Source organism: Peromyscus eremicus, chromosome 23, assembly GCF_949786415.1.
Source record: "Peromyscus eremicus chromosome 23, PerEre_H2_v1, whole genome shotgun sequence".
Taxonomy (NCBI): domain Eukaryota; kingdom Metazoa; phylum Chordata; class Mammalia; order Rodentia; family Cricetidae; genus Peromyscus; species Peromyscus eremicus.
This window is the reverse complement of record NC_081438.1, coordinates 149,388-162,820: the sequence shown is the minus strand read 5'-3', so window position 1 is coordinate 162,820 and position 13,433 is coordinate 149,388. Positions and strand designations below refer to the sequence as shown.

At 41.1% G+C, this 13,433-nt stretch overlaps 1 protein-coding gene across 2 annotated transcripts in view; it reads right to left on the bottom strand.

Moving 5' to 3' along the window:
- Ankle2 (ankyrin repeat and LEM domain containing 2) overlaps nucleotides 1-13,433 on the bottom strand; it is a 29,269-nt gene that overhangs the window by 14,340 nt on the left and 1,496 nt on the right. The window contains exons 2-6 of one of the 2 annotated variants that reach the window (XM_059249737.1): nucleotides 9,980-10,453; nucleotides 8,137-8,343; nucleotides 6,551-6,744; nucleotides 6,249-6,437; nucleotides 133-255 (exon numbers count right to left, since the gene is read on the bottom strand). In XM_059249737.1, the coding sequence (XP_059105720.1) occupies nucleotides 133-255; nucleotides 6,249-6,437; nucleotides 6,551-6,744; nucleotides 8,137-8,343; nucleotides 9,980-10,453 (1,187 nt within the window). Of the gene's footprint in view, nucleotides 1-132; nucleotides 256-6,248; nucleotides 6,438-6,550; nucleotides 6,748-8,136; nucleotides 8,344-9,979; nucleotides 10,454-13,433 lie in introns of both variants that reach the window. The other variant, XM_059249736.1, reaches the window with a different exon arrangement.

Genomic DNA, 13,433 nt, shown 5'->3' with positions numbered 1-13,433 from the left:
ACATTCTAAATATACCCACAACGTAAACACAACTCAGTTACTTGTGATTTCACTAGCTATAATCACAGAATGCAAATTTATGTATTTTAATTTTTAACAAAAGACAGTAATTGCAATTTAAAAGTTACTTACATCTTCAGGTGTTTTACCATATTTATTCTTTGGATTTTTCACAATCAAAGGGTGTGAAGAAAGCACATTAACTACATCCACATTCCCAAATTTACAAGCAAAATGTAATGGTGTATCAAAGCCCTAGAAAAGGTAGAGAAGAAGCACAATTGCTTACTCAAACTATTAACATGGCTGCTCTACAGTGAAAGCAGGTATTTATTTAAAAAAGTGCTTTTCAACCTTCCTAATGCTGTAACCCTTTAATATAGTTCCTCATGTTGTGGTGACCCCCAACCATAAAATTATATTTGTTGCTACTTCATAACTGTACTTTTGCTACTGTTACGAATCATAATGTAAATATTTGTGTTTTCTGATAGTTTTAGGTGACTCTGGGGTCAAGACCACAGGTTGAGAACCACTAATTTAAATCAAAACCACAAAACTGGACACCAAGCCTGACAACCTGAGTTCAATCCACAGGTGGAGAAAGGGAACTGTGTCCTGTGACATCCACATGCCAAGGGCCCCTTCTCACTAGTGTGCCGTGGCCCCCCCCCCACTAAATAAATAAATATGTAATAAAAAATGTGCTTTGAGTCAGGGTCTCACCATGTAGTCCTAGCTAGCTTAGAATTCCCTATGTAGACCACACTGACCCTCAAACTCAGATCCTGCCTGCCTCTGCCACCTGAGTGCTGGAATTAAAGGTATGAGCAACCATATCTGGCAATAAAAAAATTTTTAACAAAAAAATTAAAACCCCTCAGGCCTATGTGACAACACTTGACAAGTGAAGGCAGAAGAATCTGGAATTGAAGGTCATTCTTTGAGATATAGTAAGTTTGCGGCCAGCCTGGATTACATAAAATCCTGTCCCAAAAAAACAACAACAACAACAAAAAAAAAAACAAACCCAAAACCATTGTTTTTATAGTTGGCAAAAGTACTAGGCATGCTAGCATATAGTCATTGTATACCAGGCCCTGAGCCTGGCACAGTAACATGTCACTATTTATTTGATGTTAAGTGACAGGTCCCAAGGAGGGCATGTAAAATCAAAGGTATGCAGTTAACCTTAACTTTAATAATTTGGGACCCATTATATAGTCATGGAACCAATGCTCTAAATCTCACTCAGTACCACCAGAACTGAGCTAGAGCCCATCCAGCTGGAGTCTCCTACACAATTCTGGTATCAGATGTGTTTGAGAATAAATATGGTGGGAGAAATTTTGACTTTATTTATTCTTATAGTTGTTTTTAAATCTATTTCTATAATTTTGCTTAGCTGACTAAGAATTAGTTTCCCAATTTACTTCTTCTATCTTAAGTTATCTTTAATTTCACCGGGGCCGTGGTGGTGCACGCCTTTAATCCCAGCACTCGGGAGGCAGAGCCAGGCAGATCTCTGTGAGTTTGATGCCAGCCTGGTCTACAGAGTGAGATCCAGGACAGGCACCAAAACTACACAGAGAAACCCTGTCTCGAAAAACAAAAACAAACAAACAAAAAAGTTATCTTTAATTTCCTTTCCTATTTATTGTTTGAGACACAGGTTGTATTTTTGCTGCTATTGGACTCAACTTTCTGAGTCACTGGATAATTATAACAGTAATATGTTAGAAACAGAAAAGCAGTAACTTTCAAATAAAAACAAAATAAGAATAGCAACAAAAACTCCCATAAATTACCACCTTGTGAAAGAAACTAAAGTAGTGGGCTCAGTGGTAGAGAGCTTGCCTAGCATATTTGAGACACTAGGTTCTGTTTCCAGCATTGTGTATATGCACACACAGAAGTCTTAGGCTGGCTACCAGAAATCACTTAAAAAAAATACATATCAAACTGAATTTTTCTGTTGTAAAATTTTACTCCTATCTTTCTTCTCATTTTGTAGAACAAGTTGGCCTTGAACTTACAATTCTCTTGCCTCTGCCTCTCTAGTGCTTTCTTTCATTCTTTCCCCTGGTTTCCTAAACTCCTAGATTTCTGAGAGATTAGTTTTTTGTTCTAACCTATCATTACATTCTCCTTCATATAAACAAATTCCTGTGTCTCAAATCCTTACTGAAGACTTACACAACAACTAAAAGCCATGCCTTTGAAAATTTTTCAAAAAAATCTTTTATTTTAAAATTTTATTTACTCATTTAATGCATATATTGTGTACACAGGTGCTTATAGAGCTCAGCAAATAACCTGTAGGATTCTTTCCTTTTACCATACAGGTCCCAGGGGTTAAATTAAGGTTGTAGGTCCGCAGGCACAAGCTCCTTTCCCTGTTGAACCATCTCACTAGTCTAGTATTTTTTCTTAGTGGTGCTAGGGATCAAACAAACCCTTACACATGCTAGGTAAGCACTCTTAACAAACCTTTTTGGCATTCTTTCTAATCACAGCCTAGCTGACACCTTTCTTGAAAGAACCCAGGCCACCTCCTAGAGTACTCCACCCACCTACATTCTGACTATGTTTGGCTGATAGCAGCCAGAGGCTCTTTCATTCTCTACCTATGGGATCTCTTTATTGAGTGTTACTTTCATAACCACAAATTTCTTGGATTTTTGTTGTTATTTTAATTATTTTATGTGTGTGGGTGTTTTGCCTGCAATTATGTCTGTGCACAACCTATGACATGTATTCCTGGTGCCCAGGGAAGTCAGATCCCATGGAACCAGAGTTACAGATGTTTGTGAACTGCCATATAGATGCTGGGACTTGAACCCAGGTCCTCTGGAGAACAGCCAATGCTCTCAACTTCGGAGCCATGTGTTGGTTTATTTTATTTTTTTAAATTTTTATTATTAATATATATATATATTTTTTTGGTTTTTCGAGACAGGGTTTCTCTGTGTAGTTTTGCGCCTTTCCTGGATACTAGGCTGGCCTCGAACTCACAGAGATCCGCCTGCGTCTGTTTCCCGAGTGCTGGGATTAAAGGTGTGCACCCAGCAAAGTTTGTTTTAATATACAGTCTCATATAGCACAAACTAGCCTTAAACTCACTGTGTAGCCAAAGACGACCTTAAACTTTTTTTTTTTTTTTTTTTTTTTGGTTTTTCGAGACAGGGTTTCTCTGTGTAGCTTTGCGCCTTTCCTGGAACTCACTTGGTTGCCCAGGCTAGCCTCGAACTCACAGAGATCCACCTGGCTCTGCCTCCCGAGTGCTGGGATTAAAGGCGTGCGCCACCACCGCCCAGCAACCTTAAACTTCTTAATCCTCTTGCTTTCATCTCCCAAGTGCTAAAATTACAGGCATATACCACCAGTTTTCTATGCTGCTGGTGACCTAACTAGGACTAGCAGACAATAAAGCAGGCACTCTACCTATTGAGCTACATGCCCCTCCAACCCGAAGCCCCCTTGTGTAACAGTTTCCTGGGAGATCGAAACATTCCACCTACAGGGAAGCTCTTTAAACAGGAAGGCAAACTCAAAATAGCTTTAGGAAGTCCCTGAAACTGACCAGATTCATTAGGCTCCTTCCTGCCAGAGTACACAATAAAAGCAGAGAGTAGCCCTCAGACTGAAGGAAGCTGAGCACAAAGAAAACTCGGAGACAGACCATGTGGTGGTTTGAGTAGGAATGGCCCCTCAAAAGTGCATAGATATGAATGCTTGGTAACCAGGGAGAGGCATTCACTATTAGGTGTGGCCATGCTGGAGTAAGTATGGCGTTGATGTTACTAGGGGTGGGATTTGGGGGTTTCAGTAGCCCTAGCCAGGCCCACCGGCTCTCTCTCTTCCTGCTGTTTGTGGATGGAGATGTAGAACTCTCAAGCTATTTCTCCAGCACCACGTCTACCCACAAGCTGCCATGTTCCCTGCCATGATGACAATGGACTAAACCTCTGAACTGTAAGCAAGCACCAATTAAGTGCTTTCCTTTATATGGGTTACTATGGTCATGGTGTCTCTTCACAGCAATAGAATACTAGGACAGAAGCTGGTACCATGGACTGGGGTATTGCTGTGATAGGCCTGACCATTCCTCCCCGCCCCCCAAGACAGAGTTTCTTTGAGTAGCCTTGGCTTTCAAGGCACCCACTCTGTAGACCAGGATGGCCTCAAACACAAGAGATTCTTCTTCCTCCACCTTCCAAGTGCTGGGGTTAAAGGCATGTACCATCATCACCCCTGACCAAGCTTTGTTTGGGCCCTTTTAAGCTTAAATGGGCCATCCTAGTTAGGAGCATGGAAGACAATGTTGCTGAGGGTGATTTGAACTGTGAGGGCCCAGCTCAAGAAGTTTCTGAGGGGAAGAAAATTATATATGGCCCATTCTTGTGATATTTTGGCAAAAATGTGGCTGCTTTTTGCCCTTGTCCAAAAAATCTGCCTGAAGAGTTTTGGATTAATGACATTGGCAGAGAAGATTTCAGGGCAGCCTAGTTGACTCTGTTGTGTTATTAATGGTGAGTCTTATGCAGATCTATAATGAAAAAGAATTAAATTGATTGAGGAAAACTACAAAATAACGTTTGAGGAGAAATGGAGCACCAAGAAGTGTAACAGAGCTAAGTTCAGCGTGCAAGGAGATAAAAAGTTTAAAAAGCCTGATCCTAAATGGACTAAAGGGAGTGGTGACCTCACAGAAAGACCCCACCCATCTAAGCTTCCAACTTGTGAAAAAGAATTAAAGAAAAGCTTTAATCCCTGCACTCTGGAGGCAGAGGCAGATAGATCTCTGGGTTTGAGGCCAGCCTGGTGTACAGAGTGAGTTCCAGGAGAGCCAACCTTAGGCAGAGAAGGAAACCATCAAAAACAGAAAGCTAGTGGAAATGTATTTGAACTAGGGGGTCATGTCTCAGCCCTAGCAAGCAGAAGAACCTGGCAGCTTTGACCATGTGTTCTGTCTTTAGAGTCAGGGATGTAAGAAAGGAGTTGTGGAATCTCCCTCCATGGCTAAGCTGCTAAGGTCAGGCAGATGTCAGGGGTGTCCCTGCATGGAGACCCAAGAGGCTATTGTGTGAAGCTGTGAAGGTGAGGCCTGGATTGCCTTGGAAACCGTAAGATGTTGGAGATACCAACCTGTGGGATACCTGTCAAGGAAAGCTGCAGCCCAGGTATGACCAGCCCAAGAAAGAGAAGTTTGTTACAGACAACAAAACTTAATGGAGCTGGACATCTGAGGAACACTTTGACATCAGACAGGGAGATGCAGAATTTGGAGTTTGCCCTGCTGGTTTCTGGTCTTGTTTCAATCCATTATTTCCTCTCTATGCTCCCTTTCCTCCATTTTGGAATGGTAATGTATATTTTGTATATGTTGGAAGTATGTGATCTGCTTTTTGTTTTTTATTTTACAGAGATTACAGTTAAGCGATAGCCCTGAGTCTCCAAAAAGACTTTGAACTTTGGATTTTTGAAATTGGACTAAATGAATTTTTGCATTATGATATGGCTACAAGTCTATGGGGGCTAGGGAGTGAAATGTGGTTTGAATAGGAATGGCTCCCTATATATAAGAGTTGCCATGGTCATGGTGTCTCTTCACAGCAATAGAAAATTAGGACAGACCAGCTGCCTGGAAGAAGTTTAGATAACAGAGGTACCCGGTAAGGATACTCTCTAACCTGTTGAGCTGCCTACAGGCTGTTCAGTGTGCTCCAGATTCCCAGCTTTGTGAGCTGTCATTTATGTTAGGGTGGTCCTTGGTGATGCAACTGTCTTTGAGTCATTTCTGCTCCTGTAAGCTCTTACCTATATACCTATAAGTAAACCTAATAAAACTCATTGGTGGAGTTGGGGATTTAGCTCAGTGGTAGAGCGCTCGCCTAGCAAGCGCAAGGCCCTGGGTTCGGTCCTCAGCTCTGAAAACAAAACAAAACAAAACAAAAAATCAACAACAGGAACCTCATTGGTTCACCAAGTTGGACTTTGGTGGTATCTGTACCTTGGTCTGTCATGAGTTCGCTATCTGGAGTTCCCAACATGTGTGTTGCATCTCCCGAAGAAAAGTTTTGTTGTGTAATACCTTCATAACCATCTTTCTCTCTAAGTCAATAAGCATTTGTGTCTTCCTAATATTCCACAAGCCTTGCACACTGATGTAGCATAGAGAAATAAGAAATACTTCTACATATCAGGAACCTAAACCTCCAGCAGACAGACTAATGAGGAATGCTCACCACTTTGTCAGGAGTATTCAGATAAAGGTCAACAATGTAGAGGATGCGCTTCTGCAGCATGTCCATGTTATCATCTGGGTACATCAGACGCATAAACTCAGGGTTCTCCAGAGTCTCTAACATCATCTGGCACATAGAAGCCTGATTCTCTTTGGCAGCAACATGCATGACATTGTACCTACATCCCTCCTAAAAGAAAGGATGAGTTTTGTGTTTGTTAAAACACTGAGCTTCATGTTTGTTAAAACACAGGGTCACTGGTCAGGAACAGTGACTAGGAGTGATGCTGAAGGCATACTTACTTGTACAATCGTTGGGTTGTCCCCAGAACCAATTAGATATCGGGGATTATTCCAGATAAGATCAGAAAAGGTGTGTTCTTCCCCTTTCTCAACAGCTTTCCGAAGCTTGGCAGTGAGGTCCTGTGTACGGGGATTTTTATAACTGTTTGCTCGTTCTTTGTTTACTGTTTCTGATTCAGCCAGGCACAAACCATCTGCTATTAAGAGACAGAATTGAAGAACACCATCTCACAAATATTTTCTTCTCACTTAGCCTGCTGTGGTAAAAGGCTTAGGAGCTCTTGGGAGTGATGGGTAAGAAATGACAATGGTACAAAGCACACCAGAATACTAATGCAGTGCTGAGCTCAATTAGATGGCTGAAGACTGAAATTAAGACATCACTTTGTGTGCTTTTTTTTTTTTTTTTTTTTTTTTTTTTAAAGATTTATTTATTTATTATGTATACAGTGTTCTGCCTGCATGTATGCTTGCAGGCCAGAAGAGGACGCCAGATCTCATTACAGATGGTTGTGAGCCACCATGTGGTTGCTGGGAATTGAACTCAGGACCTTTGGAAGAGCAAGCAGTGCTCTTAACCTCTGAGCCATCTCTCCAGCCCTTTTTTTTTTTTTTTTTTTTTTTTTTAAACAGGGTCAAAATGTGTAGCTCGGGCTGGCTCTAAACTCATAGAGCACATCCACCTACATGTGCTTCCCAAGTGCTGGCAGTAAGAGCATGCACTACCATGTCTAGCCATTTAGTGTACTTTGAAGGTAAGTCAAGAAACTGAGTGTGGTGGTTCAAACCTAGAATCCTAGTACTCAGGGGGTTGAGACAGAAGGACTGCAAGTTCAAGGTCAGCTTGGCTTGACATGATTATTAAGATCTTTTCTCAAAAACCTAAAAATGTCAATTCTGTTAAGTAGACAAGAGATTAGCAGCAACTACAATTCTCTCTTAGAAAAAAAAGAGTTCTACTCATAGCTTCTAAAGGTTTAATCAAAACCTGATAGCTTCTTCAAAAAATTTCCTGCATGGGCACTTTCCCAAGCTGAAAGGAGAGACACCTAAGTAAAGGAAGAGTAGAGGGCAGTAGACAGGCCCTCAAATGAAAGACAGCAGTCCACCTCAAACAACTGCAGGGAGAAGGGATGTGAATCATGGTCAAGCCTCTCCAAACAGGCTTCTGGCTCTGAGTCATATAGTGGGTGTAGATTTCTAGCTCTCACAGGGAGACTGATTCTTGCAGATCCTACAAGTAGGTGTACACAGATTGTTGTCAGCATCAAAATATCCACACTCAAACAAGCAACAGCTAGAGCCACAAGAACACAAGGTGTTCCCTTTGCTGCTTCTGTGGTCCACATGCTAAGACTCGGCTCATCAGCTTCAGGGCCTACTAGTACCAGACTCCATTCACCTTTATGTCCTCAAACCTTCCCAGGGCAGCTCCCTAGTCCTCTTCTCTTTTGTTGGTCCACTGTAGGGCCCCTCAGCTCTCCACCTCCTCCTACACCAGATTTATCTCACAGATTAAGAAATATCAAAGAAAGAGAATAATAGTGGTAAATAATAGTAATGACAAGAAGTCCGGCATGGCTTACCTTTCAACCCATCACTGCCAAAGACTGGCACTGCCTTCACAGGAGACAGTAAAGACACACTTTTGTTAGGAGAAGGGAAATAATCACATACTCCTCTAGCAAATTTCTCAGCATCTTCTCTTGTGGTAAAAGCTTTAAACCGGGACCCTTTGATCAATTTGACAGCTTGCAATGCTTCCTTTTTATCTTCATAAACATGGATCCTTTCTGGGTATAAAAGTAACAAGGGAAAATTAAGAGATGAATAGTTTGAACACTGTATTAATTGTACCCAGAGTTCAACAGTCAATTTAAATTTGTTAACAAATCTCTTGGTTTCACCTTCATGTTCACAGTTCAGATTTTCAATCTTTTATAAGAAATATCTTTTAGGATTAAAAAAAAGTGTGTATGTATGAGTGTGCATTTTTGTGACTGTATGCACATAATGTATGAGTATCCTTGGAGGCCTAAAGAGGATCAGATTCCCTGGACCTGGTGTTATAGGTAGGTTATGAACCACCTAACATGTGAGCTGGGATAAGTGCTCTTAATCACTGAGCCATCTTTCCACCCACTCCCCATATTTTATCCTTTTTTTGGTTTTTCGAGACAGGGTTTCTCTGTGTAGCTCTGTCCTGGAACTCACTCTGTAGACCATGCTGGCCTTGAGCTCACAGAAATCCACCCCCACCCCCCCAATGCTGAGATTAAAGGCGTGTGCTACCACCGTCCAGCCCCATTTTTATCTTAAAGAGGTCCTTGAATACAATGACAATGTATGTGTGTACATATATATAAGCAATGATACCATATATACCTGCATGTTAACTTCATATTCCAAGATATAATAACTTACTAAAAATGTATTTTAAATGGATTAAATAAAGATCTAAATAAAAATAATTCAAAACTAAATTAATATTCTTGTACTGGATATATAATAGCTTATACCTCTTATCCTAACAGTCATAAGGAAAAGTCAGAGCTGTTGAGAGTTAAAGCCCACCCTAGGCTATACAGCAAGATCCAGGCTAGTCCAAGTACACAATATAATCCTGACTAAAATAAAATAAAAGTGCAATTCTTTTCTTTCTTTCATTCTTTTTTTGGGGACAGGGTTTCATGTAGCCCAAGGTAGCATCCACTCAAGTGCTGGGGTAATAATTATGTGCCACCACATCAGGTTTTATGGTGCTAGGGACTGAACACAGGGCTCCATGAATAATAATAGGCAAATGCTCTGCCAACTAAAACAGACCTCTAGCCCAAAAATATGACTCCTTGAGATTGAAAATTATTTATACACTCATTGGTAGGTACATTTATATTTATTAACCTAAAAGCTGTTCAGGTTGTAATGAATTTAAGAGGGTGAGGGAAAGCTGGGCAGTGGTCGCACATGCCTTTAGTCCCAGCACTTGGGACGCAGAGGCAGCAGATCTCTGAGTTCCAAGACCAGCCTGATTTATAGAGCGAGTGCCAGGACAGCCAAGGCTACACAGAGAAACTCTATCTCGAAAAACAAACAAACAAACAAAAGATATGCACAAGCATAATTTTCCAGGATAGCCAAGGCTACACGGAGAAACTGGGTGGGGGGGCAGAGGGGGGGAAGGGAGAGGGAAGACGATTAATCGGCAAAATTACTAACAAATGGAAGTGAGCCAATCGTTTCCAAGTCAAATCTGACAGAATATTTTCCTAGTAACAAAAAAAAGAAAGAAAAAAAAAAGTATTGCTTAGATTTACCAAATTAAAAAAAAAAAATCAGAGAGTAACAAGTACAAATACTGAAATTAATCTTGGGCAATAAGATTATAGTTTCCTAGTCTGTATGAAGAGACCCTACACAGCACATTACCATTTCTCACAAGGCCATCCTCATATACTGGACACACTCCATAGTACAGAAGTGGCTCCTTAGCAGCTGTCACTCCAGCCTTGTGGTTGTCATTCCTGGCAGAGGCACTGAGGGGTACTGGGTAGGACTTAGATGTCACAGCTTCATCTTCTGGAGGGTTCAAGCCCACACTGTAACCAAAATCTTTGTCTTCGGAAGAACTGGCCTGATGAGTTTGTTTCCCTTCCATAGATGCAGGAGTCCTTGGGGTGCCCTGGATAAATGCTGTGGCAGTTACCTCACTGTGATTGGGAAGAGAGGAAGTCAGCAATCCACCTTGCTCTAGTAAAGCCTGAGCTAATTTCTTCTCAAAAATAAATCTTGTTGTTGATGTAATGGGTCCACATTTCAATCCAGCTTTTATAACTTCTTTTCTAAGGTCATCTGGATTCAGGAGTTTCAATCGCGCCAACATGGCATCCATTGTCACTTCACCTAAGTTCAAGAAAGCAAAAATCAACTTGAACCATGGGACAGTAGCTCAGCAAAGCACATGCTTAAGTAGGTGCTCAGTTTCCTCACAGGATCCTACCTTAGATACAATATGTATTCTTTTTTTTTTTTTTTTAAAGATTTATTAATTTATTATGTATATAGTATTCTGCCTGCATGTGTCCCTGCAGGCCAGAAGAGGGCAACAGATCTCATTACAAGTGGTTATGAGCCACCATGTGGTTGCTGGGAATTGAACTCAGGACCTCTGGAAGAGCAGTCAGTGCTCTTAACCACTGAGCCATCTCTCCAGCCCACAATATGTATTCTTATCCTAAAGCTACTCTTTTACCTTTAGTTGTTTAAAGAAGGTTTTATCTCTGCAACTTAACAAACATAAACAGAACTTCATACATTACTAACTTCAATCCTAGGATAATTATTGAAATTCTAAGCCTCAGTTTCCTCACCTACAACATGGATATAACAGATCCACTCTTGGGTTATAATGAAAAGCAGAAAAAATAATGAATACAAATTCTGTCCCACTGGGTCTGACACTGATAAAATATCCATAAATGTCTGCTACAGCCATTGAGCTATTGAGGAACAAAGGCTCATTAACCCTTAGAATGAGTAACAGCACACTGGAAAGTCAGTTAAAATTAACAAACAAGCAGACAAAAAACTGACACATACTCAATGGCAGCCACCTCTGACACATAAGAAGCCATGACTGCTCTCCAAAGAGCCTCTACTAACAAGACAGATGATGGCCATAGCTCACCAACTGCACTGGAACTGGAAGTATTAGCACAACTTTTGCAGTCTTAGAAAGATGGATAGATTGATAGAGACATGAGAAATTGAAGTAGGTCTGCAGATTAGACAACAGTGTTCTATCACTGTTCATTTCCTTGTCATACTTGTGGTGTGATTATGTAGCATAGAAAATCTAGAGAATCTAAGCTACTAATATACAGAATTTTGTTTTGTTATGTTTTTGTTTTTCAAGACAGGGTTTCTCTGTGTAGCTTTAGCGCCTTTACTGGAACTCACTTTGTAGCCCAGGCTGGCCGCGAACTCACAGAGATCCGCCTGGCTCTGCCTCCCGAGTGCTGGGATTAAAGGTGTGTGCTACCACCGCCCAGCTAAGACAATACATTTTCAAAGACAGGCATGCTGGCATAGTCTTGTAATCCTAGCACTTATGGCTAGGACTCAGGAAGACCATGAGTTTACGGCCAGTCTTAGCTACATATAGCAGGAACATTAAACAAGTAAGTTTCATTTCTCTGGGACAAAAGCTTTACAGGTACAGGACAGATAGGTTGAACTTCCTTGAGACACTGCTAGACTAATCTCCAGAGGGGACTATACTGTTAACAGACCACCAACAACAGGGGAGCCATCTTCTCTGTGTGTGTCAACTTTTCGGAATGTCAGTATTTTTTTTAAGCTCAGTTAATGTAATAGGTATGCATTGATACCTCACTGCACTGAACTTTTTTTCCCCTACCAGCTGGTAATGTAAAATATCTTTGTACATTAATTGAACTATTCTGTGTTGTTTTTATAATCCTTTATACACCTAAAATGACTTCAAAAAGAAAAACTAAAACTGAAAATAAACTTTTAGTGAAACAAGATGCTGCAAACCATGGTGTTTTGGCTCTATACCCTTAGCTACATTAGCTACATGCACTGCTCTGCTTCAGTGTTTGGGTGACTTTTATTCACTGACCTTCTCTGAGTTTTTGATAGTGTTCACAGAGTCAACAGACTAGTGGGCATTATATTCATTAAAGATGTCCTTATTGCCTTATGTGTTCCTATTAATGCATGTATGGGTGTATGTGTGTACATGCAGAAGTCAAAAGTCAATGAATAGCCTCAGGTGTTATTCTTTAGGTGCCACTCAATTAACTAATTAATTAATTAGTTTTTCAAGTCAGGGTTTCTCTATGTAACAGCTCTGGCTATCCTGGAACTCACTTTGTAGACCAGGCTGGCCTTGAACTCACAGAGATCCACCTGCCTCTGCCTCCCAAGTACTAGGATTAAAGGCATATGCCACCACACCTGGCTCAGGTGTCTTGAGGGGACGAGAGAACGTAAAACCCAAAAGACAAGGTATTAGACCTGTTGTCATGACTCATATATTTCATCTCTCCACAGCTGCGTACAACCACAGCATTATCTTGACCTTCCTGTTCTGTTTCTTTAGCAAAAATGGAGAAATCAATGACTGCTAAGGGTTGAGATATACTTCAACGATAGAACACTTGCCAATATGTGCCAGACCTCTGGTTTTTCTTCCCAGTACTGCTAAATAATTAAAAAGTGGAGTTGTATATAAGCTCAAAGAGGCAAGTGAAGTCTCAGTCACCCCTAAGATTTTCTTTGGCCCTAGGGTCCTAAGGTGCAGTCAACAGCTTAAAACTTCATCTTTCCTCTAGAATATCTAGAGGAATTACTGTTTGTCTTCCACTAAGAACTAGACTCAAAGAGCAAGAAAGCATTAGTGAAACATGACTTCTGATAAACACAACCTGGTAAGCACTGTACTATAGTTCAAGGAGATGGAGGGCTGAGAAGAAAAGAGCTAAGCACAGAGGTGTGGGCTTACATCAGGAGTTCCCAAAACAAGCAAAAAAGACCACAGAACCCGGAAAGGGGCCCCAAAATAGCTTGACCACACAGCAGCCATGACAGGTTTAGGGGCCTAGACACAACTTCTGTGACAGGCTTACTGGCAGGCAACACCCAGATCCATGAAATGCCTTAAGCTGATACCACCCAGGGATCCACCCATTGGTGAGGAAGTACCTGACATCCCAAACATTCCAACCATCAGATAAGGTGGCCAGATGCCCTTGAGTCTAGCACACAACTATTTTTTGTTTTACAGATACCTCCAGACAATTGTCAGCCAACCAGGGTCCTGGACCCTGGAAATCCCCTCACCCCAACCTCTGCTATG